The sequence below is a fragment of the Budorcas taxicolor genome, chromosome 19 (genome assembly GCF_023091745.1).
Source record: "Budorcas taxicolor isolate Tak-1 chromosome 19, Takin1.1, whole genome shotgun sequence".
NCBI lineage: Eukaryota > Metazoa > Chordata > Mammalia > Artiodactyla > Bovidae > Budorcas > Budorcas taxicolor.
The window spans coordinates 44,246,513-44,270,269 of NC_068928.1; the positions used below are offsets into that span (position 1 = coordinate 44,246,513).

Genomic DNA, 23,757 nt, shown 5'->3' on the forward strand with positions numbered 1-23,757 from the left:
CCTTCTCCAATGCATGAAAGTGAAAAGTGAAAGTGAAGTCGCTCAGTCGTGTCCGACTCTTAGCGACCCCATGGACTGCAGCCAAGCCACTTAGGACTTAAACGGTGCTTGTCCCTCCCTGTATCCTATTATAAACCTTGCTTGTACTTCATCTCTCCTGGCAAGGAGCCTGTGCCTGGAGGGCATGGATAGTGCCTTGGCTCCCTTTTGCATCAGGATTTCCTGCAAACAGTAAGTGCTCAACAAATACTGAATGACTTCATGGACTTCATTTAGCTCAGTATTCAAAGATTCAAGTTCAAGAATCTTTGACCTTAGATTCTGTTATCCAGTATATTGTCTGGAATGTATACCAGAATAAACACCCACACACCCACACACACACACACCCACACATCCACACCCACCCACACCCACCCACCCGGATATATATATATACTAGCTGGCTTAGTGGTAAAGAATCTGCTGTGTTAGGGACAATCCCCTGGAGACATAAGAGATACGGGTTCAGTCCCTGTGTTAGGGAAGATCCCCTGGAGGGCAACCCACTCCAGTATTCTTACCTAGAGAATCCCATGGACAGAGGAGCCTGGCGGGCTGTAGTCCATAGGGTCATACAGAGTTGGACATGACTTAGCAACTAAGCATGCATCCAGTATACTGGCTTATGTCATGTGCAAATCTTATACACCTCTCTTCTCTATCTTCACCTAAGTCATTGATAAAAAGATTAAAAAGGACAGGACCAAGCATGGATGCCCAGGTTATGTCACAGTAGCTCTGGTGGTGATCCAGTAACTAACACTCTCTGGGTCCCACTGTTCAACTGGCTGGAACCTCTCCAAATTGTATTATAACTCAGCCCATTGTCTTTCCATAAGGACATCATGAATTACAGTGGGGAAAGGGAGTAAAATGAAGTGAGGACCAAGGAAGCCTTCCTATTTGGTTTGAACTGGATTCATGAGTTACTTGTATAATGAAAAATAATCTCTTTAAAATATTTTTTAAAAGAAAATCGGTTTATTAAAAAAAAAAAAAAAGCCTTGCCCAAACCAGGATACACATAATATCCACAATATACCTATGACTTAAAGCTAGTAATGGGATCAAGAGAAGTTTATTATTATAAAAACTCATCCTGGCTTCCTAAGTGTTCGACAGTCATCTGTTCTGAAATTCCTTCCATAATTTTTACCATGGGTGCACAGCACTCACTGGTCCGCAGCTTCTGAAGGCAGTACCTTACCTTCCTCTTTGAAAAGGAGGAGTTGCCCGATTCACCTTTTGGCACCATGGCCATGCCTCATTTTCTTACGCTTACTAGCCTACCTGTGCAGTGTCTCCCCCACCATCCCACCCGGGATACAAGTCATCTGGGGCGTGGAGACTTGAACTCATCTAAAGGTGCGAGCTACTCCCTTTTCACCTACATGGTTTCAATTTTCTTTTTCCAGTGTTTATTCTATTTTTTCTGGTTTGAAGGACAGTTTCTCTGATGAACAAAACAAATGGCAGTCAAGACTTTTCTCCTGCTCTTCTGCCGTCCCATTAATAGCAAGCCTCCACTGAGTAGCAGTGGGCTCATCAGTGTGCTTCTTACTCACTTTGTTCTAAACAGTGTTACAACATAAAGGCCGCCTTTGGTGTCTTCTGCAAGCCTCAAACCATTCTGAACCTCACCCTCTGTAACTCTCCTGAAGAGGAGGCACAGGAATCTGCGTCTTCCCCTTCTACTGCTTTTATGTATTTTTAGTTTTTTTTTTAAATGTGAATTTCTTTTTTTTTAAATTGAAGCATAGTTGATTTACAATGTTGTGTTAGTTTCAGGTGTATAGCAAAGTGATTCAGTTTTATATATATATGTGAAAGTGAAAGTGAAGTCGCTCAGTTGTGTCCGACTCTTTGCGACCCGTGGACTGTAGCCCACCAAGCTCCTCCGTCCATGGGATTCTCCAGGCAAGAACACTGGAGCGGTATGTATTTTTAATTTTATTTATGCTTCATTGCTGCTTGCGGACTTTCTCTAGTTGTGGCAACTGGGGGCTACTTTTCGTTGTGGTGCACAGACTTCTATTTCAGGCAGGCTTCACTAGTTGCAGCTCAAAGGCCCTTGAGCTGTGGCTCAGTAGTTGTGGCGCATGGATTTAGTTGCTCCACAGCATGTGGAATCTTCCTGGATCACCGATCAAACACATGTCCCCTGCATTGGCAGGTGATTCTTAACTATTGGACCACCAGGGAAGTCCCTATGCATTTTTAAAACCTGAGTTTATGAGGGAGCTCCCAGGACAGCAGTCCTTGAAAGAGCTGACTAACTTTTTCTAAGTTAGAACTATTCATGATAGCCAAAAGGCACTTCAAGCAGACGGAAGAAGAGCTACTACCTGAAGAACTAGAACTCAGAATATAAAACCACCCTACCAACGAAATTACCTTATATGCTTCTTTGGAACTTCAAGCTTTCTTAGAGGCAGTGTAAGAACCAAATTAAATCATAATAATTATAAAAAGGACAATGTTAGAGATAAATACACGTTACTACGGGAGCACAGAAGATTCACTATCTCGTTGCTTTTTAAAAAACAGAGATGAGAAAAAGTAATATATCTGTTTTACCTCATCAAGATCTTTGGTCTCTCTGCCCAATTCATCATCATCTTCATCAGAATCAAGCTCTGGTCCGATGTAATTCCCAAACTCATCATACAAGTCAGTATCCATGGTGCTAAAATTCAACAAGAGAAAAGTTAGATGCTGGTGAGGAAACCGAGGCCTCCACCCTAGCCTATGGTTGACCATATCCCTTCACACACTCTCCTCTCTAGTTACATCCACCCACCAACTGCTCCTCTAAAGCCCTGTACTTTTCCCTCCTCTCTGTCCTAGTCCTGTGTCTGTTTACATACACTGTGCCCACTTCCTCCCCTCCCCTCCACCAGGGCTTGAACCCACACCCCCTGCAGTAGAAGCATGGAGTCCTAACCACTGGACTGCCAGGGAAGTCCCAGCCCACTTGTTTTTCTTTTTAATATTAAAAGAATTTTAATTTTAAAATAATTAAATACAGGAAGTTGCAAAAACAGTGCACATCACTTTTTCCTAAGTTATTTGAGAATAAGTTGCTGACACAACGTCTCATCACCTCCTCAGACTTTAGTGCAGAAGTTGGTAAACTATAGCCTGTGGCCAAATCTGGCTGTTCTCATAACGGCCTGGAAGGTATGATTTTTAAAATATTTTTAAACAATTGGAAAAAAAAGTCAAAGGAAGAGTATTTCATGATACATGACAATTAGTTCTATGAAATTCAAATTTCAGTGTCTATGAAAACAGCTTTACTAGAACACAGCCATGCCCATTTCTTTATACCGTCTGTGACTGCTTTCAGCCTGAAACAGCTGAGTAGCTGCCTCTGAGACTATATGGCCCACAGAGCCTGAAACACTTACTATCTGGCCCTTAAGAGACAAAGTTTGCCAACCCCTGCTCTTAGTGCACGTGATTCCTACAAACAAGGACATTCTTCTGCATAACCACAATACAACCATCAAAATCAGAAAATACTGACACATTACGACACCTAACCCACAGGGCCCCATACAAGTTTCAGAAATTGTTCCACTGATGTCCTGCACAGCAGAGGATTCCATGTTTGCACCTGGCTATCATGTCTTTAGTCTCTTTCAATCTGGAACAATCCTTGGCCTTTCCTTGATTTCTATGACTTGACACTTTTGAAGATTACAGGCTAGTGAGTTTGTAGAATGTTCCTGAATTTAAGTTTGTCTGATGTTTCCTCATGATGAGAGTCAAGTTATGCTTTTTTTTTTTGGTGAGAATATCACAGTAGTGAGGCTGTGCTCTTTTGGGTGCAACTCCTAACAAGTGGCATATGATTTTAATTTCTCCCATCAGTGGTGATGTTAACTTAACCACTTGATTGTGGTGGTGTCTACCAGGCTTTTCCACTGTATAAAGTTACTTGTTTTCTCTCTGCAGTTCATAAATATTTCGTGGGCTGTCTCCACTTCAAGTATTGAAATTCTATTCAAAATAACTGTTCAAAGACCATTTTCTTCAAGTCTTCCTTGAGCCTCAATTTCTCACTCACCTATGATGCCACAGCCTTTTGTGTCTTTATCAGCATTTACTTCTGTCATCAACGGTAGTTAACTGCATTAATTACCCTCAACAACAACTCTACAGCTTACAAGTAACAGGCAACAGACCAGAGCATGGGTTACTGGTCAGGGCTCTGGAACTGGCAGACCTAGATTTGAATCCAAACTTTGTCACTTAATAACTATGATAACTATGTCACTTTAAGTAAGCCCTTCACCTCTCCAAGCCTGTTTCTTCAATTGGAAAATAAAGTGATTAATTTTCACCACATAAAGCGTTATGAGAATTAAACAAAATAGGCTGTGTAAAGAATTCATCATGATTCCAGGATCAATCAGTGTTAACTGGCATTATTTTTTAGCCATTCTTTTGTCTGTTTTATTTGTATTTTTTTAGTTAAAAAACTTTTTTGGCCATTCTTGAATACAGGAACCCTGTGCTCCTTGTGCCCATGTGCCAATGCCCAAGACACCACTTCACATAAGTAGGCACTGGATAAATGTTAACTGACCAGAACGTTCAATTTTGAGATACTGGTATTTCTTCCACAACGGTAATCCCTCCACCTCCTTCAGTGCCCCTTGTTGAGTGCTGATTGTGGATAAAATAGAGAATTAAGAGCTCCACTACTAATAAGTAAATGTGAATTATCACGGAAACTTTCATATGCATATTCTTTTTATTTCCAAAGAGCTATCATCTCTGTGCACATTTCATTCTCCCAAGACACCCATGAAATGACTGTAGAAATTTCTATACAAGGCTGTTCATGAAATAATCCAAGTCATTTCTGCTTCAGGGCCACTGCACTTACTCTTCTCTTCCAAAATGCTCTTCCCTTGGGCATATATACCTTGTTCCTTCATCTCACTCAGGTCTCTACTAAAACAGCACCTTCTCTGAGAAACCTTCCCTTGTCACTCTGAAAAACTCCTCCCCCCACACACACATTCTCCAATCCCTATTTTCAATGTTTTATTATTTTTATTAACATTTATCATTAGCTGACAAGTATCTTCGTGTATTTACCGTCACCTCTCCAACTACAGTTTAAGGAAGGACTGTTTTTGTTTTCACTTAAAAGGGTGCCTGCCACAAAACAGAACCACTTACTGAATGACAAAATGTATGGCTCCAACAAGGCACAGAGAAGACAGCTGACCTGCCCACAGTTGCACAAAACTAGTGAATTTCGGTATCAAACTTCACTGCAGCTTCCCGCTACAATGCAGGCTCTCAAAGGAACACAAGAGTAACGGCGGAGGGAGCTTGATAGAGAAGTGAAGGCGGCACAGTTGGAAGAGAGTAAGATAGGGGAACAGACACTGCAAGAACGACCCCTGCCCAGGGAAAGGGTTTTATAGACGGACGACACGCAGGGAACCCAGGAATCGGTTGGGGGGTGGGGGGGGGCTTTCATTCTCTCTCCTACTCCACGCCTCAATTTACCCATCTGTAAAGTGAAAGTGGCATATAACATATAGCATCTCTTCCAGATCTGACATTTAATTTCCCATTCCACCAGAGCAAGCCTCCCCTGACGCTGACCAGCGCCACTCACCTCCCGCTGCTCAGCCAAAAACTCCCAGTCGGCCGCTGGAGATCGTGCTTCCGCCCCACGCCGCCCCACCGCCTGCGCCCGCCGTTCGGAAGGACCCCACAGGCGCCGCCGTCGCGTTTCTTCCCGGGAGGGCAGCCCTCTGCCTGTGGACCAGCTCGGAGGAATCCCGGCTGCGGACACCGGAACCTGAGAAGAGGAACTGTGGGTCCCCAAACCACGGCGTGGGCTGCTCCAGACAAAGCGAGGCCTGAGGAGCCGTGAATCTGATCAGGCGCCTCGGGGCCACCCTGACTGGGGGCCTTCGGGGCGATCACGTGGGAGGCTGTTGTAGCAGTTGCTGGGCAACCACAGCTGCTGGGCGTGGTCTACGCTGAGCTGACTTCGTCGGGCAGTATCTGGGCATCCCCAAAGAAAGAAAGGAAACCGAGGCCCCGGCTGGTGGGGTGAAGGTCAGGGGGCAGGAGGATTAGGTGTTCTAGATTTTCAGTGACTGGGAAAGGCTTAGAACTAGGCAGGAGTCAGGACACCTGAGTTCAGTTCCTGGCCAGCCCACCCTACTTCTTGGTCTTTCGCTTACCCATGTTAGGGTGGAGGGTTGGTTTTAGACCTCCTGCTTCCGTGTTGGGGCTTGCCTGGTGGCTCAGACGGTAAAGAATCTGCCTGCAGTGCTGGAGACCTGGGCCAGGAAGATGCCCTGGAGGAGGAAATGGCAACCCACTCCAGTATTTTTGCCTGGGAGATCCCAGGGACTGAGGAGCTTGGTGGGGATGACTTCGCCACGTGATCTTTAGCTAATAGCTCGGAGCAGTAGTAGTAAGGTTCAGAAAGGTCTCACAGCACTAAATGCGGATCCAAGATTAAAACTCGTATAGGTGATCTCTATAGAACGAATCAGTCAGCCTCAGACACGCGGAAGTTGCAGAAGTACAGAGACAGAACTAAAGAGGTTGCCCAAGTACCTAGAGATTTATGCTCCAGCCTTGGGCTGGACAGAGAGATTTGAGAACGGGGATCATTAAGCCCCTTCCTCTGTCGCGTCTACTTGATTTCCTGCTCAGTCATTGTATCTGGTTTCGGGTGGAAAGTATCTTTTCTCCTTATAAGACATTTAAGTATGGGTGCTTCCCTGGTGGCTCAGATCGTAAAGAATCTGCCTGCAGTGTGGGAGACCCGGGTTGGATCCCTGGATCGGGAATATAAACAGTAGAGAAGGGAATGGCAACCCACTCCAGTACTCTTGCCTGGAGAATTTCATGGACAGAGCCGCCTTCAGTTCAGTTCAGTGCAGTCGCTCAGTCGTGTCCGACTCTTTGCGACCCCACGAACTGCAGCACGTCAGGCCTCCCTGTCCATCACCAACTCCAGAGTCCACCCAAACCCATGTCCATCGAGTCGATGATGCCATCCAAGAGCCGCCTGGTGGGCTACAATCCATGAGGTCGCAGCTGTGACAGGACAGAACGACTAATGCTTAATTTAGCAATGGGTGAATTTTTATCCCTGGGCTCAAGAATAGCTTACAGTAGTTCTGATTTTGTGTGAGGGCCTCTATCGCAACTTGTATATAGTGAGTCCTGTGGAAATGTGAAGGAACTAAATTCTGAAATCGAAATGCTTCCTCAGCCAAAGCACCAATCTAAAATATTTTTAGAGACAGTATAAAAAAGAATGAAAAATTGCTATTTGAAACAACATGGATGGACCTAGAGGGTATTATAGAGTATTACCAGGTATTTTAAGACAGAGAAAGTTAAATACTGCATGATTTCACTTATATGCGAAATCTAAAAAACAAAACAAGGAAAACAAAGATTCACAGATACTGAGAACACATTGGTGGTTGCTACAGGGGAAGGTGTGAGGGGGGGAATGGATGAAATAGATTAAGAGGCACAAACTTCCAGCCATAAAATGTATTGTTATGAGAATGTAACATACAGAATAGGGAATAAGTCAATAATATTGTAATAAATTATGACAGATGGTAACTAAACATTGTGTTGATCATCTGGTAATGTATATAAATGTTGAATTACTGTGTTGTACACCTGAAACTAATATAACATTTAATGTCGATTAAATTCCAATTAAAAAATATTTTCAGAGGCAGAGAACAAAATTAAGATAAGGCACTAAATTGAAAGTCAAGACTGTTTTCGGCGACAACAGATCTTAAGCAAGACCTCACTGTGTGACTCAGCTCCCCTCTGTAAAACAGAGAACTAGATTTTTGTAATACTCCCCAAGATAAGTGACTAGATGTCCAGAGTGCTTTGGGGTCATTTTGTTGGCTGGCAAAGAATCCAGATGCAAACGCCCACTATCTCTCCTCCCCATCCCTGATGTTCGTCTTCTGTTTGACATTCATTCCTTTTGCCTTCCTAGGCAGTGGCCATGAAAAGGACTGATGTCATCAACTTCAAGGCTTTGGAGAATGAGCTGCAGGCTGCACTCATTGCTGATGAGAAGTACAAACGGGAGAATGCTGCCAAGTTACGGGCAGTGGAACAGAAGGTAGCTTCCTATGAGGAATTCAGGTCAGCTTAATGCCGTTTTCTCAGGCTCTCCTGTTCTGGTTTACTATAGTGGATAAGAGCATGCACCTGGCCTCAGACCATTCTGGGCTCAGTCTTAGCCCTACCTTCTGCTACCTATGTGATCTTATGCAAATTATTTTCCCTATCTGAGCCACTATTCCTCATCTGTAACAGAGAGTAACTATTGTCATGATTAAACATTATTGCACATAAGATTCTGAGCACGATACCTGACACATGGAAAGTGCTAAAAAATTATCAGTTACTTTTGCTGTTGTTATTTTTCTCATATGGGCTTGCCAACAGGTCCAGCCTATTTCATGCAGAGTCCAGCCACCTCATACTTACAGGCAGCATAAGGTCCATCCCCTAATCTCTGGCCTTTGCCCATAGGGGTATCGTCCTTGCATCACATCTGAAGCCGCTGGAACAGAAGGACAAAATGGGAGGAAAGAGGCCTGCGCTCTGGAATTGTCACACTAGTCAGGGAAGGCCCTCCCAGGATGAAACCACTGAACTCTCCCCGGTAGGTGAGGCCCAGCAGGAATTTCTGCCTTCAGCCTCCCGTCTTATCTTCTTACAACACATACCTTTTCCGTGTGTCTCATGTAAAGCCAACAGAAGCAACCTTCTGCCTCCAATTCCAGCAAGAAAAGCAACCTGTGGGTGATGAGGCCCAAACCTGCCAGATCAAGTCAGAAAGGTGTACTTGGCAGGCCCCTGTCCATCAGCCCTTGGCTTGCATTCCCAGATCAGAGTTGGGGTGCCCTGCCTTGGGTTATATGGTAGAGAGTCTGCCCTCAGGGTTGGGAAGGAGATACAGCCTGTCAGATCCTGAACACTTGAGTTCTTTTTTCTCCTCCTGAAGTTTCCCAATACCTCCTACCCCCACCCTGCTCAGAGTGTAGTCTGACTTAAACTTGTAGAACAGGGCTGTGTCCACACTCATCAGTAGGAAAGTCTTGGTATAGCTAAGAATCTCACATCGTGGCCTGCATTTTTTCCTCTTGGGACCCTCCCTCCCCATCCCATCCCCTGTTCCTTCATCTGAAAATGAGGCCCATAGGGACTGCGACCTTGCCAATGCTCAGAGACTAATACCAGAGCTGAAAACCCATGGGTTCCCCTTGCTGTCACAGCGCAGCTGGAAGAGCTCTGGACTCTCTTTCCTTTCCTTTGTGATCCAGGAGAAAACGCTCTTCCAGCCTGAGACCTCAGCCGAGTTCTACCGTGACTGGCGGCGACACTTGCGCAGCGGGCCAGAGCGCTACGAGGCCCTGCTGCAGCTCGGGGGCCCGAAGCTGAGCCGCCTCTTCCAGATGGACGTGGGGTTTGGACTTCTAGGGGAGATGCTGGTGGCACTGGCCGATCATGTGAGGCCTGCTGACCGCTGGGCGGTGCTGGGGATCCTGCACAGCCTGGCCAGCACTGGGCGCTTCACCCTGAACCTGAGCCTGATGAGCCATGCAGAGAGAGAGAGCTGCAGAGCCTTGTTTCAGAAGTTGCAGGCCATGGGCACCCCCAGTCCGGAGGGGCAGGGTCTGGGGGAGCAGCTGGGTGGGCTTCAGGAGGAGGAAGGTCTGCTGCAAGAGCTGCTGATGCTATATCACCTGGACTGATGGGACCATTTACCTTCAGAGGCCCCCAGTGGTCATCAGAGGCATTTTTTGATGGTCTTGGGGGGCTCTGCAGGACTCTAATCAGAAACCCACACCTGATTCCCATTTGGATTTAGAATTTTCACAACCAAAGCAGGAACTGAATTTTCACTTTTCCCCCAGCCCCTTGGGGGCTTCATATTCTGAACTTTGTAGATCTACAGGATGGTCAAGGGCCAAGCTGAAAGACTTTTGCTTCCCACCCTTAGAGTCTGCCAGTCTGCTAGCCCATGGCCCTGAGATATGGGTGAGCACCCAACCAAACACTGGTACCACCCATTGCAGCCTCTGCTCAAAACAAGGAAAAAACAAAATTGTTAATCCTCCATGGTTAACAAATACTGATCTCCATAGTTCTTTTTTTAAAGTTGATTTTTATTGGAGTATAGTTGCCTTAAATGTTGTTAGTTTCTTCAGTATAGCAAAGTGAATCATTTATACGTCTATCTATCTATCTATCTATCTATCTATCTATCTATCTTCTTTTTTGATGTCCTTCCCATTTAGGTGACCACAGAGCACTGAGTAGAGTTCCCTGTGGTACACAGTAGGTTCTCATTAGTTATCTATTTTATACATAGCAGTGTACATATGGTCAATCCCAATCTCCCAGTTCATCCTCCATAGCCCTTAAACAAGAGTATTCATCACCAGAAACCAATGAATGGACATTTAAGTCAATAAATGATCAAATGCTACCTCATTTGAAGTGGACTATTTTTCTCCAGGGGCTGAGTTCCCATGCAGGTTGGGCCTGAGAAAGCCCCAAGCCTTCAGCTCAGGCCTGGCCAGCCTCCCAGGTATCTTCAGATGGCCAGATGTGCAGGTGGGAGGGTTTCCTTCAACTCTCAGATTATCCAAAGGGAAGATCTTTGCACCAGGCCCGCAGGCAGGGCAGAGTCTGAAGCAGAAGGGCAGGGATTTTCCCGAACTTGTACCTGGGCCCTTGTTTCTCCTCCTGGCTTCCCCTGACCCACTGTTCTAGAATGCTAGAGTTCTAGAAAGGGGAGAGGGAGCCAGATTCTAGAATGGTTTTCTCCTCAAGAGCACATCTGGAACATGAAAAGGGCATCTTGTATGTTAACTAGGAATCAACTGCCTTGCCTATGGCAGCTTCCTCTGCAGACTGTTGCTTCTTTTCCTGGCTGCTTAATCCTTTCCTCATACAGATGCCTCCTCCTAGCAGTGATTTCTAGAAGCCCCATAGGCCTTTAGTGCCTTGGGTTTGCCCTGCCCCCTCTGACCCTTCCCTTGCGCAGGCATGAACCTGGCCCACACCACGGTGCTCCTGTGGGCGTGGGGGAGCCTCCAGGCCTTTGAAATAGTGGAGAAAGAGAACATCTTTCAGAGGACCCCCTGCCCAGCTTTCCTGATGTTTGACAACGCGGCCTACCTGGCCGACATGAGCTTCGAGCTCCCCTGCCCCTGCAAGCCGGAGGAGGTGTCCGCTGTCGTCTGGTACTATCAGAAGCACCTGGGCAGCAGCCACACCAAAGTGCTGACGGACTTCGATGGGCGGGTGCTGACGGAGGCAGCCCAGGTGCGCGTGGGCAGCGACATGCTGGTCCGCTTCAGCATCCGCATGTTCAGCCTCTTGGTCTTCCGGGCGCAGCCAGAGGATTCCGGCTTGTATTTCTGCGGCACCCGCAAGGGGGACTACTTTTACGCCTACGACGTGGACATCCAGAGCAGTGAGGGGATGGTGGCTACCTTCAAGGACCAGGGCCAGGAGCCCTTGGAAGACGAGTACCACGGGAGCCTCCGCGTCTTCACCACCTTCTGGGAGTGGACCCCCTGCGACCGCTGCGGGGTGCGCGGGGAGCAGTGGCGTATCGGTCTGTGCTACCTGCAGAGCCCGGACCTCTCTCCCCGCTACCGCAAGATACTGCCCAACGTGGTGTCTTGTGGTTCGAGGGCTGTGCCCAGGCAGCTCCGGGCCAAGGCCAGCGACCACAACCCTGAGCTGCTGGTTCGGAGCTGCCTGATGCCCTGCGAGAAGAAGAAGAAGGTCCAGGAGGGCGTGATGGCCATCTTCAACTATGTGTCCAAAGTGGGCAGTCGGCCCTGGTTGCCCCAGGTGCCCATTCAGTTCCACCAGCAGAGGCTGGGTCATGGACTCATCATCTCCTGCCCCGGAGCCCGGCCAGAGCACGCCGTGGCCTGGGACAAGGACCACCAGTACCTCTACCGCACGCAGTACCTGAAGGGCGTCAATGGATCCATGAGGGTGTTCATCGACCACGGCAACCATCTCCACATCCGCTTCACCCAGCTGGAAGACCGGGGCATCTACTATTGCTGGCGGCAGGGCGAGCGCATTGCTGGGTTCCGACTGGGCGTGACATCTCCAGGTCGCTACCCGGTCTCCTTCTCCGACCCCGAGACTCGGGCCGCCCTGGGGCTCATTCTGATAGGCTACATGCTTATCACGGTCATCTTTATCAGCATTCACCTTTGTCGTTGCTGCTGTTACTTATTCCGTTTTTGTCCCAACTTCTTCCCTAGGCTTTCTCTCCCCTAGCTCTGAAGACCAGCTGTGCTCAAATGTGTTCGTTAAATGGTACCAGATGCCTCCGGTTGGGGGCGGGGCATGCGAACCTGCCCCCCATTTTCGTGAGCAAGTCTAGAACCTCATCTGGGAAGCAGGAAAGCCTGAGCAGGTGGGAGATGGGGAACTGAGTCCAGGATGGAAGTAGTCGGAGTACACATGTCTTCTGACTTCATGCTCAGAGAAGGAAGAAGTGAACCTAATATTTATCATCTATCTGGTGCTGACTATGTTTGATGTGCTTTATTTTCTTGCCTTCTGTGTTTGATGTGCTTTATTGGATTGCCAAGTGGGTGCTGTTTGAACTGAAGGTAGCAGAGAGAGGAAGAAAAGAGTTGGGGTACCTAGTATATATCCTCTTTGCCTTCTTTCCCAGCCTCATCCCGGAACCAGCAGGTAGAAATGGTGAGTTTGAGAATAAAGGTAGAGACCAGGACAGGAGAAATGGGTGAGGAAAGTGGAGACTGAATTCAGGGCTTTCCTGAGAGATGGCACCCAGCCTGGGGCCGGAGGTGAGGAGCCAGAAGCAAAGGCAGGGGGTGCGTGGGGCACCAGGGCTGGAGAGCAGAGCAGGGTTGGAGGCGGGATTTGTCATGTGGCCACTTCTGGGGATGCTGGGGGCCCCAAGATGATCAGTGATAAGAAGCAAGTTGTGTCTTGCCTGAGGCTACTTACTGTCCTCTGCGCCAGCCTCAGCCTCCGCTGAACAGATCAGAGTCCACTCTGGGGAAGGCCACAGCAGTCGTCTTTATTTGTTGCATTTATGTCAGTGACTAAAGCTCATGGCAATGCCCTGAAGGTTAGCAGCAGTGGGTGGCAGGAGGGAGTAGGGGAAGGGTATGCAGTCAAGTCCCTCTGACTTGGAGGGAGATGGGGACCCTGGGGTGGCCTCGGAGCCCCACTTGTGGGCACTGATCATCTCATGCCCATCAGTCTCCCTGTGAACAGCAGAACAGGTGCTCAGGGTGAAAGTGTCTGCCCCAAGCTTTCCTGCCTCCAGGCTGCAGGAACACAAACCAGTGTCTTCACTCTGCATGGGCCTCGGGTTCCAAATCATAAAATAAAGTGCTACCTAAAACATGGGGAGGGGGGTACGTTTTGTATTTGACTAAGAGGGGACTATAGAGGCCTTGGTTTAGGGAAGAGCAGTGATTACTGTGGGGAGAGGAGGTTGGGTGGCAACAGAGGCTTCGCCTAGCAGTGTTTCCTGGGGTCAGGTGGCAGTTGCAGGGGCTCACAGGCCTGGGTGGACAAGGTTTACACAGCAAGGAAAGGTCCTTGAGAGCTGGGACAAAGCAGGCCCCACTCCCATGAACAGCAGCCTCTTCCTTTCCTGTGTCAGCATCTTCAAGAGGATGAGTCACTTTCTTGATTCCCACAACCCAAAGGCCAAGTGTAACTGCTTACCCACGACCCCCACTCTGATGTCTAGCATCATCCCAAGCACTGCCCCCACCATCTCTACCTGCCCACTCCAGCCTGTATCAGAGTCCTCCTGGGCTTGACCTCTCTGTACCCACAGCAATGGGCAAGGCCCCCTTCTACTCCCTCCCAGCACCCCTTTCCTCTGCACTTACACTATACTTCCCCCAAGCATGGAGAAGCAAGCTCCCACGGGCCCACGGCATGCCCACGTGGCAGCTCAGTGGGGCTGAGACACTCGACACATTGCTCAGGAGGCCCCTCTGCAATCTGAGCAGGCCAGGAATTCTGTCTGCTGACTCTCCCAGTTGGCAGGATAGCCCCACCCACCCTCAGACTGGTCAGAGTCAGTCTAGAAGAATAAGCCTCTGGCCAAGGCCACCTTGCCTTGGGGACTTCCTCTGCTTGTCTCAGACTCTCAGTTTTCCTCCAGCAGCCCAAAGGCCCCATTCCCAGATACCCCCAGACACCTCCGGCTCTGGCAACAGTTGCCATGACAACAGAGGTTCGCGATACAGAGGGCAGGGTGATTTATGAGGTCTCCCCGCTTTCTCTCCTTCCTCCCATTTCTAACCCAAGCTGCTGGCCGTGCCCCTCCAGGCTGCCCTTTGGGGTGAGTGCCCTGTTAGTGTTGCTGGGTGTGGGGTGGGTGCTGTCTGACAGGCTTAATGCTGATGGAGCCTAGGGTGGCAAGCTGGCATAGAGATGGAGCAGGAAGAGGAGCAACTGGATTGGGTGGGAACTCAATTCTGGGGAAATTAACTAGCAGAGAAGAGACAGCTACCCCGACTCCTGCTGCAGACACATCAAACGGTGGGGCAGTGACCGCCAGATGGGTCCTGCTCACATCACATCCTTGTGCTCCTGCTTGGACTCCTTAATGACCTGAAGGGGACAGAGAAGGCGCCACAGTTAGGAGCTCACACAGACTCCAGGTCCACCATGGCTAGGCAATGTGACCTGGGACAAGTTCCCAGCCTTCCAACTTTTCTATGATAGTAACCGGAATGCCGCCACGCAGCAGAGGGGGAAACGAGCTAATCCTGTCAAACATCTAGCAAACATCTGCCTGGCACATGCTGAGCTGCTGTTGTAAGATTAGCTAATTCTGCTGGTAGGGTGGGGAGGGGATATGCCCAATCTCCTCTTCCCATTCTTCTGCCAGGTCCCTTTCACCAAGCTGAAAGTTGAACGTTGGGAGTGAAAGTTACTAAATTTAATTTTCATTCTGTCTCCCCCAGGCCTGCTGTGGGGGCACCTGAGTCTGAGGGTGAGAAAGGGAGAAAGAAAGCCAGAGTCAGGACCCCGACCTGTGGCCTAAGCATCTAGGCTCCCCTTAGTGTAGGGACTGGGGAATGGAATTATATCCGGGCTCCTTCCCCTCTTCCAGAGCCTCCCAGAGGAACTCTTGGGAGTTATGGAGAACCTTCTATATGCCAGTCCAAGCTTTCTCCCAGAGCCTGCTGGGGCCAGAATCTTGGGCCTGCCCTCCTCACCTCTCCATCCCGCATCTCCACGGTCTTCACCACAATGTTCCTCTTGAGGTGGCCTTCTGACACGGACTTGGTGTCCAGGCTGGTTTCTGCAGACATGAGGAGAGGAGGCCTCCATAGGCTCTCAGGGCCCTAGACATCCTCTCCCACCCTTGGTTTCCCCCTGAGACCCCTAATCGTGAGTACAAAAGCCTATCCAACCAGAGAAGTCCTAGGCTCTCCCAGAGGGGCTGGCAACCTCCTAAGTCCCCACAGTGCCAAGCAAGCCCTCACTTCCCTGCTTGCTGTCCTGGCCTGGCTGCATTTCAGCCCCTCTGCAGTTCCTCACCTGGCCCCTGGCTCCCTGACAACCCAGTATCACGCCAAGGAAAGAGCATGTGGTTATTGAAGTCAGGCAGGCCAGAGCTCGAGTCCCAGCTCAGCCACACGACTGTGGGTAAGTTAATTTACCTCTTCCAACCTCAGTGTCCTCATCTGCAAAATGGGGATGCTGCTGCCTACCTCTCTAGGTCGAAGTAGTGAGTCAGTTAACTGAAACAATGTGCGTAAAACAATGGGCACGTATTCGTGTTCCGTACACATGGGTCCCTCTCCCGTCCCTCTTCCCTTTTCCTGCCTCTCTCTGCCACTTCTCTAGGACCCTTTTCTGTCTGGCATGTGGCAGTATTGCCTCTACCTGGTCTGCTGGTTAACTCTTCTGATACTGAACTAAGCCCTCGGACATGCATAGCTAGTGTTCCTAAATTTCTAGTCCAGAAGAATTATTTTTTCCCTCAGCTGAGAATTATTTGAGGGCCACATACAAGTAAGAAGTAATTTATTCCCCCCTGCAGAGAGAAAAATGTAACATGTCACACTCACTAATGTTTAATATTAAGAGCAGGGGACATAAAACTTTATTCACTCCAAGAGCAGCAGTCTAGAGGGAAATAATCCTCTGGGCTGAATCAGCCCTGAGCTGAACAATCGAGCCTCGGGGACAGAGGAATCAGGCCAAGAGCCTGGCTGCCAGGCACCGTGAGACTCTAGGGGCCCTCCTGGTGATGGGGAAGAGGTGAGGCAGAAGCTGGTGTTTGCTCAGAGGCCCAGAACATCTGAGCTGAGTACCCGAGGACTTAGCACCTTGAACACTGGCCAACTCTACTACTTTAATGTACATTTACCCTGTGCCAGGTCCTGGACTGGGCACTGAGATTGCTGGGGAAATGACACAGGGTTGGCCCTTTAGGGAAACCTGGGAGGAGGGAGCTCAAGAAGATGGGGAAAGTGGGCTTGGTGAGCTTGCTCCCTATTAAGCTGAGAAAAGCACCATGTCTAAAAGGCAGGCAGCTAACCGAGAGCCGGCGGGGCTCCATCTACAACCTGGTGAGCCTGAATTGGTATAACTTGTATTGTGAGGCTTTTGAGATGTCTTGTGACCTTGTGACTTTCCCCTTCTTTGGTGCTTTTGCCCCCTGTAGTGACAAGCAGTTAAAAAAACACACAAACATCAAACACTCAGCTGGACAGGGATCTGCAGACAGGAGAGAGGTTAAGACCCTCACTCAGTTCTGCAGTGGAATGGGGAGTAGGCATGGGAGGAGGGACAAAGGGCAGAGCAGGACAGGAGTGGCTGCAAGCCCCACCTGGAATGCTCTCGAATGGTGTGTTCTGGCTGGAAGTTCTGCCGTGAATATTGAAGGTCCCCACAGAGAGCACTGGGCCCCTCTGCCCTGGTCCTCGGCCTCAGACCAGAAGAGCAACCCACAGGCCTGGGGAAAGGGGCGGGAATCCAACACTCTGCCCACAAAACCCTGTTCTACTGACCTCGGATCTGCAGGTTGGAGAAGGTCTGCACAGGAATGGTGATGCTGAAAGACAGCAGAAGGAGAGGGGTGACCAGCCTGCCAGAGGACATTCCCAGGCCAGATCCTGGTCCAAGGTCACCATAATAGCTTCGAGGCCCTCTTCCTTGCCAGGAAAGGTGGACCTCCATCTCTTAGCTTCTCCAGCAGCCAACACACTCCCCGGGCTGTAAGAGCTCTGGGGGAACACCTCCACTCAAAAGAGAGTGAGTGCTCTGAGGATGACAGAGGGGAGGGGAGAGCAGTGAAGAGAGTTCCCAGGAGGCAGAGGAGATTGGTCAGCAGAAAAGAAGTCCAGTCTTTGTTGGGAGGGTGGGGAGTGAGCCTTTTAGTTTGGAAGATAACCCAAGTCCTTACCCTAGGATCTGATCAACATGGGCTGAATTGAATCCATCCATTAATTCATCAGGCATTTATGAATACCAACTGTGTGTTAGGTGAGCACTGTGCTGGGCGCTGGGATAGGAGGGGGCTGGTCACGAGGCTGAATAAGACAGTCCCTGATGGGGCTTCCCAGATGGCGCAGTGGTAAAGAACACACCTGCCAAAGCAGGAGACACAAAGAGACGTGGGTTCTATCCCTGGGTCGGGAAGACCCACTGGAGAAGGAAATAGCAACTCACTCCAGTATTCTTGCCTGGGAAATCCCATGGACATAGGAGCCTGACGGGCTACCATCTATGGGAGTCGCAAAGAGTTGGACATGTCCCAGCACACATGTATGCGTGAAGGGAGCAAGGCGACTCTGGGGCGGGGCAGTAGGGCAGGAGGCCGGTCTGGGCTCACCGGTTCTCCTCGCCCTCCAGCAGCTTCCTGTAGGTGGCGATCTCGATGTCCAGGGCCAGTTTGACGTTGAGCAGATCCTGGTATTCCTGCAGGTGGCGCGCCATCTCGTCCTTGAGGCTCTGCCCCTCTTCCTCCAGCCGGGCCAGCGCCTCCTGGTAACTCGCCGCCTCCCGCGCGTGGCGCTCCTCTTGCTCGCGCATCTGCCGCTCCAGGGACTCGTTCTGTGGGTGGAGCCGGACCGTTCCCCGAGGCCCCGCCCCAAGTAACTTTTCAGAGCTCCGCCCCGAGCCGGTCCTTCAGCGTCTGCTAGGGCTGTAGGTCCCAGGTCCCCGGCTCGCTCACCCGTACCCCTCCTCCGCCTGCGGCCCCGCCGGTGCTCACCGTGCCGCGCAAGGACTCCAGGTCGCAGGTCAAGGCCTGCAGCTGCCGTCGGTAGTCGTTGGCCTCATGCTTGGCCTGGCGGAGCAGCTCCGCGTTGCGGGCGGCGGCGTCGTTCAGGTCCGCAAACTAGATGAGGAGAGGGCTTTATGCTGGAAGGCGGTCTGGGGCCGCATATCGCGGGAGCTTAGTGGGCTCGGCGGGTTGGTACGCGGTCTGGAGGATCAGGGAGATGGGCCGGACGGTAGGGCTGTTTTCCAGCCCACCCCACGCCATTGGCACTGGGTGGGATTATTTACAGTCACCCGTGGCCCATGGACACAGACACAGACGACACTGGTACTTCTCTAGCATCTAGCTCAGTGCCTGATGAGGGAACGCGTGAATGAGCAGAGGGTGTCACAGAGCCCAGACTCTCCAGTAGCTCCATCCTCGGGACTGAATCCTGTCCTCCTCGGTCACACACAGGGAGCTCTGGTGAGCAGAGACCAGGTTCTGATAACCCTCTCTCCTTCAGCCTGCTCTGAATCCCTCATGGTTTCATCACGCCTTAACCTGCTCAGAACCATCACTGACTTCTGCCACTTACACTCCTCAGCTCCATGCCCTGGGCCAGGATCTCCGGGCCCCCACTTTTCTGTGCTTTCTGGCCTCTACTCAGGCCCTTCCTGAATGCCCTTTCTCTCTTCTCTTTATGTTCGTAGGCTGCCAGTCCTGCCTGGCCCCACTGCCCTCCCATGAAATCTGTCCTGCTTCCACAATGCGTGTAAACCCTGCCCTGCTGTATTCTTCATAGACATCAGACTGAGTGACATCACATCTCCCTGGTCAGACATGTCTCTGTATGCTGGGCAGAGCCTGGCATGCAGCAGATACTCAATAACCCAGGATGCAGATGGCAGAAGCATCAAGAATGTGGGCTTGGGACTTCCCTGGCAGTCCAGTGGTTAAGGCTCCACCCTTCCAATGTGGGAGGCGTGGGTTTGATCCCTGGTCAAGGAACTAACATCCCACATGCTTAGAGGCATGACCAAGAAAGCCCCCCAGATAAACAGTTGAAAAAAAAAGAAAAGAATACAGGCTCTTAAGTGAGACAGCTAGGGTTAGAAATCCAGCTCTATTGCTTAGGAGCTGTGTGAGTTTGGTCAAATTGGTTAACCTCTCTGGACTTCAGTTCTGTCATCTATCAAAGGACAGTACCTACTTCATGGTAAGATAATCCTTGCAAAGCACAGGGCCTAAAACACAAGAGTGTTGGCTAGTAGTCAATCGCAACAGATACTAATAAGTACTTATTGGAAGTAATAGTGCCTGTATGATCCTGGGCAAGTCACCTCACTTCTTTGGTGAAGGTCAGTCACTCAGAGAGGATCCTCTCTCAGCTTCCTTCACCCTCCTTCCCTGATTCTTTTGTATGGAGCCAGGAGGGCTGCCTGGAGAAGGCAGGCTGCCCCAAAGTCAGGGCTACCTTGGACCGGTACCACTCCTCCGCCTCTTGCATGTTGCTGGACGCCACTGCCTCATACTGTGTGCGGATCTCTCTCAGAGCCGCTGTGAGATCAGGTTTGGCCACATCCATCTCCACGTGGACCTGATGCTGGGCCAGCTGCTCCTGTAGCTCCCGCACCTCCTGGCCAGGGTGAGAGAAGGGTTGCCAGGCCTCAGGGACCAGCTGCAACTGGGGCTACCCCCTAGCATCATGCCCTCTTCCTTGGACACGGATGTTGGCTAGGGGAGATGGGATGCTTCTAGTTGGAGGAAATGGCGTTGTCCAGGATAAGGGAAGAAGCGTGTTAGTTTGGGGGCCCCGGAATGTCCTCCTCCCAGGCCCGGAAGTCAGGAGCACTGGAAGCATGTCTGTGTTCTCATGAAAGAACGTCTGAGTCCTGTGGTATTGGTGTCCCTATGGGTTCCTGGGTTCCCTGAGTCCATGGATTCTGAATCTATTATCTGAAGTCAGAGCTCAGTGGGGTCTTTTTTTTTTTTTTTAATGTATGGCTGTCATTTCAATGGAAACAGATGGCAGAGGGAGTGGAGTCATAGAGACCAACTGTGTGACCTTAGCACATTCTTTAACCTCTCTGGGCTTCAGGGTTCTCCTCTGTGAAAAGGAGATAACACTGGAACCATCCCTGTCTCACAGGGCTGTAGTGAAGAAGAATGAGGCAACAGGGCCCACTTTAAGTGGAGGGTGTGTCTGGGTGCATTTTACTAGGGGCTGGGGGTGCTCTCTTATCTGTCTCTAGCTCTGTCTCCCTCAGTCTTTCTCTGCCTCTCTTTCTCTGTCTCTCTCTCATTTTCTTTCTCTGTCAGTGTGTCCCTTTCTCTCTCTGAATATCTGTCTCTGTCTCCCCACCTCTTTCCCTCAGTTCCAGTCTCTGTGTTGGCCTTTTTTCCCCTCCTTCCCGATCTTACCTCCTCATGGATCTTCCTCAAGAACCGGATTTCCTCCTCCAGAGACTCAATCTTCCTCTCCAGATCCAGACGGGCCAGGGTGGCTTCATCTGCTTCCTGGAGCAGGGCGGGGCAAAGGGCCACTCTGACCCCAGACTCATCCTCTCTGCTCCCTAGTCTAATCTGATCTCTCCTTTTGCGGCTGGTGGGGGGCAGGGAGAGCACGTTGCTCTGGAGGGTTGGGCTTAGGGACTGTGTTTGGGAGGGCTGCCATCAACATATTCCCCCTCCCTGATCCTTCCCCACCACCCTGACCTGTCGATAGGCAGCCAGGTTGTTCTCAGCCTCCAGCCTCTGGTTGGTTTCATCCTGGAGCCTGAGGTAGGGAGATACACTCCTGGGTCTGGGCTCTTCTGACGACTATGGGGACCCCTCCCCTGATCCCTCTGCCAGAGAGATACTCCCCCACCCTCAGGAGCAGTGGAGCAGAAGGAGGAGTGAGGGGCAGAAGGATTCTAGACAGAGCCTTGGCCAGAAGGGTGAGCAGACAAGAGCCTGCGCTTTAAGTCATTACCAAGGTGCCTTATCAGGGTTGCTGCACCTGCTCCTGCTCACACAGGCGCTTCCACCAACCTATACTCACTCCTGCCATACACACACACACACACACACACACACACACACCCCACACACGTCTTCTCGCACTTGAAGTCACACACGCATACTCCGCCAGCTTGGCAAGGACCATGCCCCTGGCATTTCCTCTGACCTTCGGAAATGGGTTTATTAAGATCTCCACTTTACAGCGGTGCTAGTTGAAGCACCTTGACTAGGGTCATAAGCTGGGGACAGGCAGAGTCACCTGTGTTCTGAAGCCAGGCTTACCTGCTGTCTCCCTATGGCCTGTACCCCAGCCCAGTCCTCCTGGTGCACCCCCATATTCCCCTCCAGTTCCTCCTCTAGACAGAGCTAAGAATAAGTGTATTCTCTGTGCACAGTTGCAAGGCCCCACAGTGAAGAAAACAGAGAGCCTGCCCGCTAGGGTCCCTGACTGTCCGCTTTCCTCAGCAGGAAGGTGCTGACGGTACAGCGGCTCCCTGGAAGAAGGTTTTTGGGGATCAGATCCCCGGAAATCAGATTCTGGGCCTCGTCCCAGGCCCTCCATCACCTGGAAACAAGGATCGCCCTCCCTCCTAAAGGCGGGAAACGGGAACAGGAAGGCAGAGCCCCGCCTGAGCCCTGCAGGCGCCCCTTCCCGGGACTCAGTCCTCACGGTTCAGGAGGCCCCTCTGCGGCTCCCCTCCTCACTTCTGCCTCAGGGTGCCCAGGTCCTGTGCCAGGTTGTCCCTCTCCACCTCGAGCCGGGCGCTGTTGGCGGTGAGTTGATCGAGCCGTAGGCGCAGCTCACGCAGCTCTGCCTGGTAGACGTCGGCCAGCTTGGTGGGCTCCTTGGCCCGCAGCTGGTTGAGCTCGGCAGCCAGCGCCTTGTTCTGCTGCTCCAGGAAGCGCACCTTCTCAATGTAGCTGGCGAAGCGGTCATTGAGCTCCATCATCTCTGCCCTCTCGCTGACCCGGGTCTCCTTGAAGCCGGAGTTGAGTGCCCCGGCCAGGGAGAAGTCCACCCGGGCCGGGAGTGGAGGCGGCATTCGAGCCAGGGACAGGCGGGTGCCGGGACCCAGGCGGCGGCCCCCCACCACCATCTCCGAGGAGGAGACATAGGAGCGGCGAGCGGCTGAGGTGACCCGTCTCCTCTCCATCCTGGCCTCGCTCTGCCCGCTCCTGAGATGTGCAGGCTTTAAGGAGGAGAGGACCGGCCTGGCACGGCCCAGGCTGCCCCTGGCAACGCCCCCTGGCATAGCCTGAGGGGGTGGTGCTGGGCCACAGCCCAGCCACGGGGAGAGTGCCTCTCACCCCACCGAGGCCACTGTGCCCCGAGGCAGGGCCACCAGAGCATGCCAGCCTCCGTCTGGCTCCACACAGAGCTGCTAGTGGGCAGTTCCTGGGGCCGATGCTGTGTCTGAAACTCTGACCACTGAGCAAGCAGACTCTTTCTCTGGGACGGTGGGTCAGGGAAGGGCTGGACCAGATGACCCCTGACCCGTCTTCTAACTCTTAGATCCCATGACCCAGGCCCTCCTTCAGCATTCTCCTTCCAGTGCCTGGTAGATGTTGGGAACTTGAATAAACCTGTTCCCTACTCTCAAGAAACAGCCTGTGTTAGATTTCCTGACAGCCTCAGTCCCAGCGTATTCCTGCCATCCTCCCCTCTGAGTGCAGGCGTCTGCATTCCTGCTGTCTCCCCATCCCCTGGAGTTTTGGGGCTGTGGGCTGGAATTAGAACCAACCCTTTGTCTGGAGGGTCAATCGAGGCCTCTATCTAGCAGTGGGGGGATGATGGAAGGAATGTGGGGCTCCTGATAGGGCCAGAGGGGGCAGGTGCTGCACTCCCAGGCCCCCACCCCACCCCTGGGGCCACCCTGAAGCTCCGGGCTCAGCCTCACTGGGTTCACCCCAGCCTCCCTGCAACCCCTCCCAGAGCCCAGGCCTTGACAGCTCCACAAAGCACTTATGAATGAGCTGGCTGTCCCAACTCCCATCTTTGTCCCTGTAACATCCCATTTCCCTGGCCCCCTCTCACCTCACTCTCACAGTGGAGATTTATCTCCTTCAAGTTCCCACACAAGTTCCCAGGCTGAAAGGCTGGGAAAGGTTTCTGGGGATGAGTGGGTTTGGGTACTGAGGAGCCAGTGGTTCTGAACTGGGAACCCGGGTCCAGTGCCCTGTGGGCCCTTGAGATTTCAGATCCATCCACCCCTTCTATCTGGCTGCCTGGTGGTCCACCCAGGCCCTCAGCCATCTGTGCCCCTGGACTTCTGGGAAGCAGGCAGCCTTCCTCTCCTGCACCACCCCCTCTTGCTGCCCACTGCCCATGTCTGGGCCTCCGATCCCTTTTCCCGGGCACTTGCTGAATGAAGCCTTGTTCTCCACCACTGGTGAGGGCGTCGCTCAGC

At 51.3% G+C, this 23,757-nt stretch overlaps 4 protein-coding genes across 4 annotated transcripts in view; 2 read left to right on the forward strand and 2 right to left on the reverse strand.

Moving 5' to 3' along the window:
- Positions 1 to 5,798, reverse strand: part of EFTUD2 (elongation factor Tu GTP binding domain containing 2) — a 38,722-nt gene extending 32,924 nt beyond the window's left edge. The window contains exons 1-2 of the mRNA XM_052658843.1: positions 5,687 to 5,798; positions 2,620 to 2,728 (exon numbers count right to left, since the gene is read on the reverse strand). Coding sequence (XP_052514803.1) covers positions 2,620 to 2,724 — 105 coding nt within the window. The 5' untranslated portion in view covers positions 2,725 to 2,728; positions 5,687 to 5,798. The remainder of the gene's footprint in view (positions 1 to 2,619; positions 2,729 to 5,686) is intronic.
- Positions 5,799 to 8,080: 2,282 nt separating this feature from the next.
- CCDC103 (coiled-coil domain containing 103) lies at positions 8,081 to 9,842 on the forward strand. Its single transcript, XM_052658753.1, has 3 exons — positions 8,081 to 8,223; positions 8,617 to 8,749; positions 9,411 to 9,842. Exons 1-3 carry the CDS (start codon positions 8,081 to 8,083, stop codon positions 9,840 to 9,842), a joined length of 708 nt encoding a protein of 235 aa, XP_052514713.1.
- A 1,300-nt stretch (positions 9,843 to 11,142) lies between these two features.
- Positions 11,143 to 12,402, forward strand: FAM187A (family with sequence similarity 187 member A). Its single transcript, XM_052658908.1, has one exon. It carries the CDS (start codon positions 11,143 to 11,145, stop codon positions 12,400 to 12,402), a length of 1,260 nt encoding a protein of 419 aa, XP_052514868.1.
- A 2,292-nt stretch (positions 12,403 to 14,694) lies between these two features.
- Positions 14,695 to 22,503, reverse strand: GFAP (glial fibrillary acidic protein). Its single transcript, XM_052658042.1, has 10 exons — positions 22,055 to 22,503; positions 21,062 to 21,122; positions 20,768 to 20,863; positions 19,821 to 19,982; positions 18,356 to 18,481; positions 17,975 to 18,195; positions 17,151 to 17,194; positions 16,679 to 16,798; positions 15,348 to 15,433; positions 14,695 to 14,736 (listed from the first exon to the last, which is right to left on the reverse strand). Exons 1-10 carry the CDS (start codon positions 22,501 to 22,503, stop codon positions 14,695 to 14,697), a joined length of 1,407 nt encoding a protein of 468 aa, XP_052514002.1.
- Positions 22,504 to 23,757: the final 1,254 nt, after the last annotated feature.

What these genes read in the sequence shown, in the direction of transcription:
- CCDC103 (XM_052658753.1), top strand. Translation starts at nt 8,081, where the DNA reads ATGAAAAGGACTGATGTCATCAACTTCAAGGCTTTGGAGAATGAGCTG. An exon ending in GCTTCCTATGAGGAATTCAG is followed by an intron (nt 8,224 to 8,616) that starts GTCAGCTTAATG and finishes CTTTGCCCATAG; the next exon opens with GGGTATCGTCCTTGCATCAC. An exon ending in AAACCACTGAACTCTCCCCG is followed by an intron (nt 8,750 to 9,410) that starts GTAGGTGAGGCC and finishes TTTGTGATCCAG; the next exon opens with GAGAAAACGCTCTTCCAGCC.
- GFAP (XM_052658042.1), bottom strand. Translation starts at nt 22,503, where the DNA reads ATGGAGAGGAGACGGGTCACCTCAGCCGCTCGCCGCTCCTATGTCTCC. An exon ending in TGAGGAAGATCCATGAGGAG is followed by an intron (nt 19,983 to 20,767) that starts GTAAGATCGGGA and finishes CACCCTGGCCAG; the next exon opens with GAGGTGCGGGAGCTACAGGA. An exon ending in CTGGAGGGCGAGGAGAACCG is followed by an intron (nt 17,195 to 17,974) that starts GTGAGCCCAGAC and finishes GCTGTCTTTCAG; the next exon opens with CATCACCATTCCTGTGCAGA.
- FAM187A (XM_052658908.1), top strand. Translation starts at nt 11,143, where the DNA reads ATGAACCTGGCCCACACCACGGTGCTCCTGTGGGCGTGGGGGAGCCTC.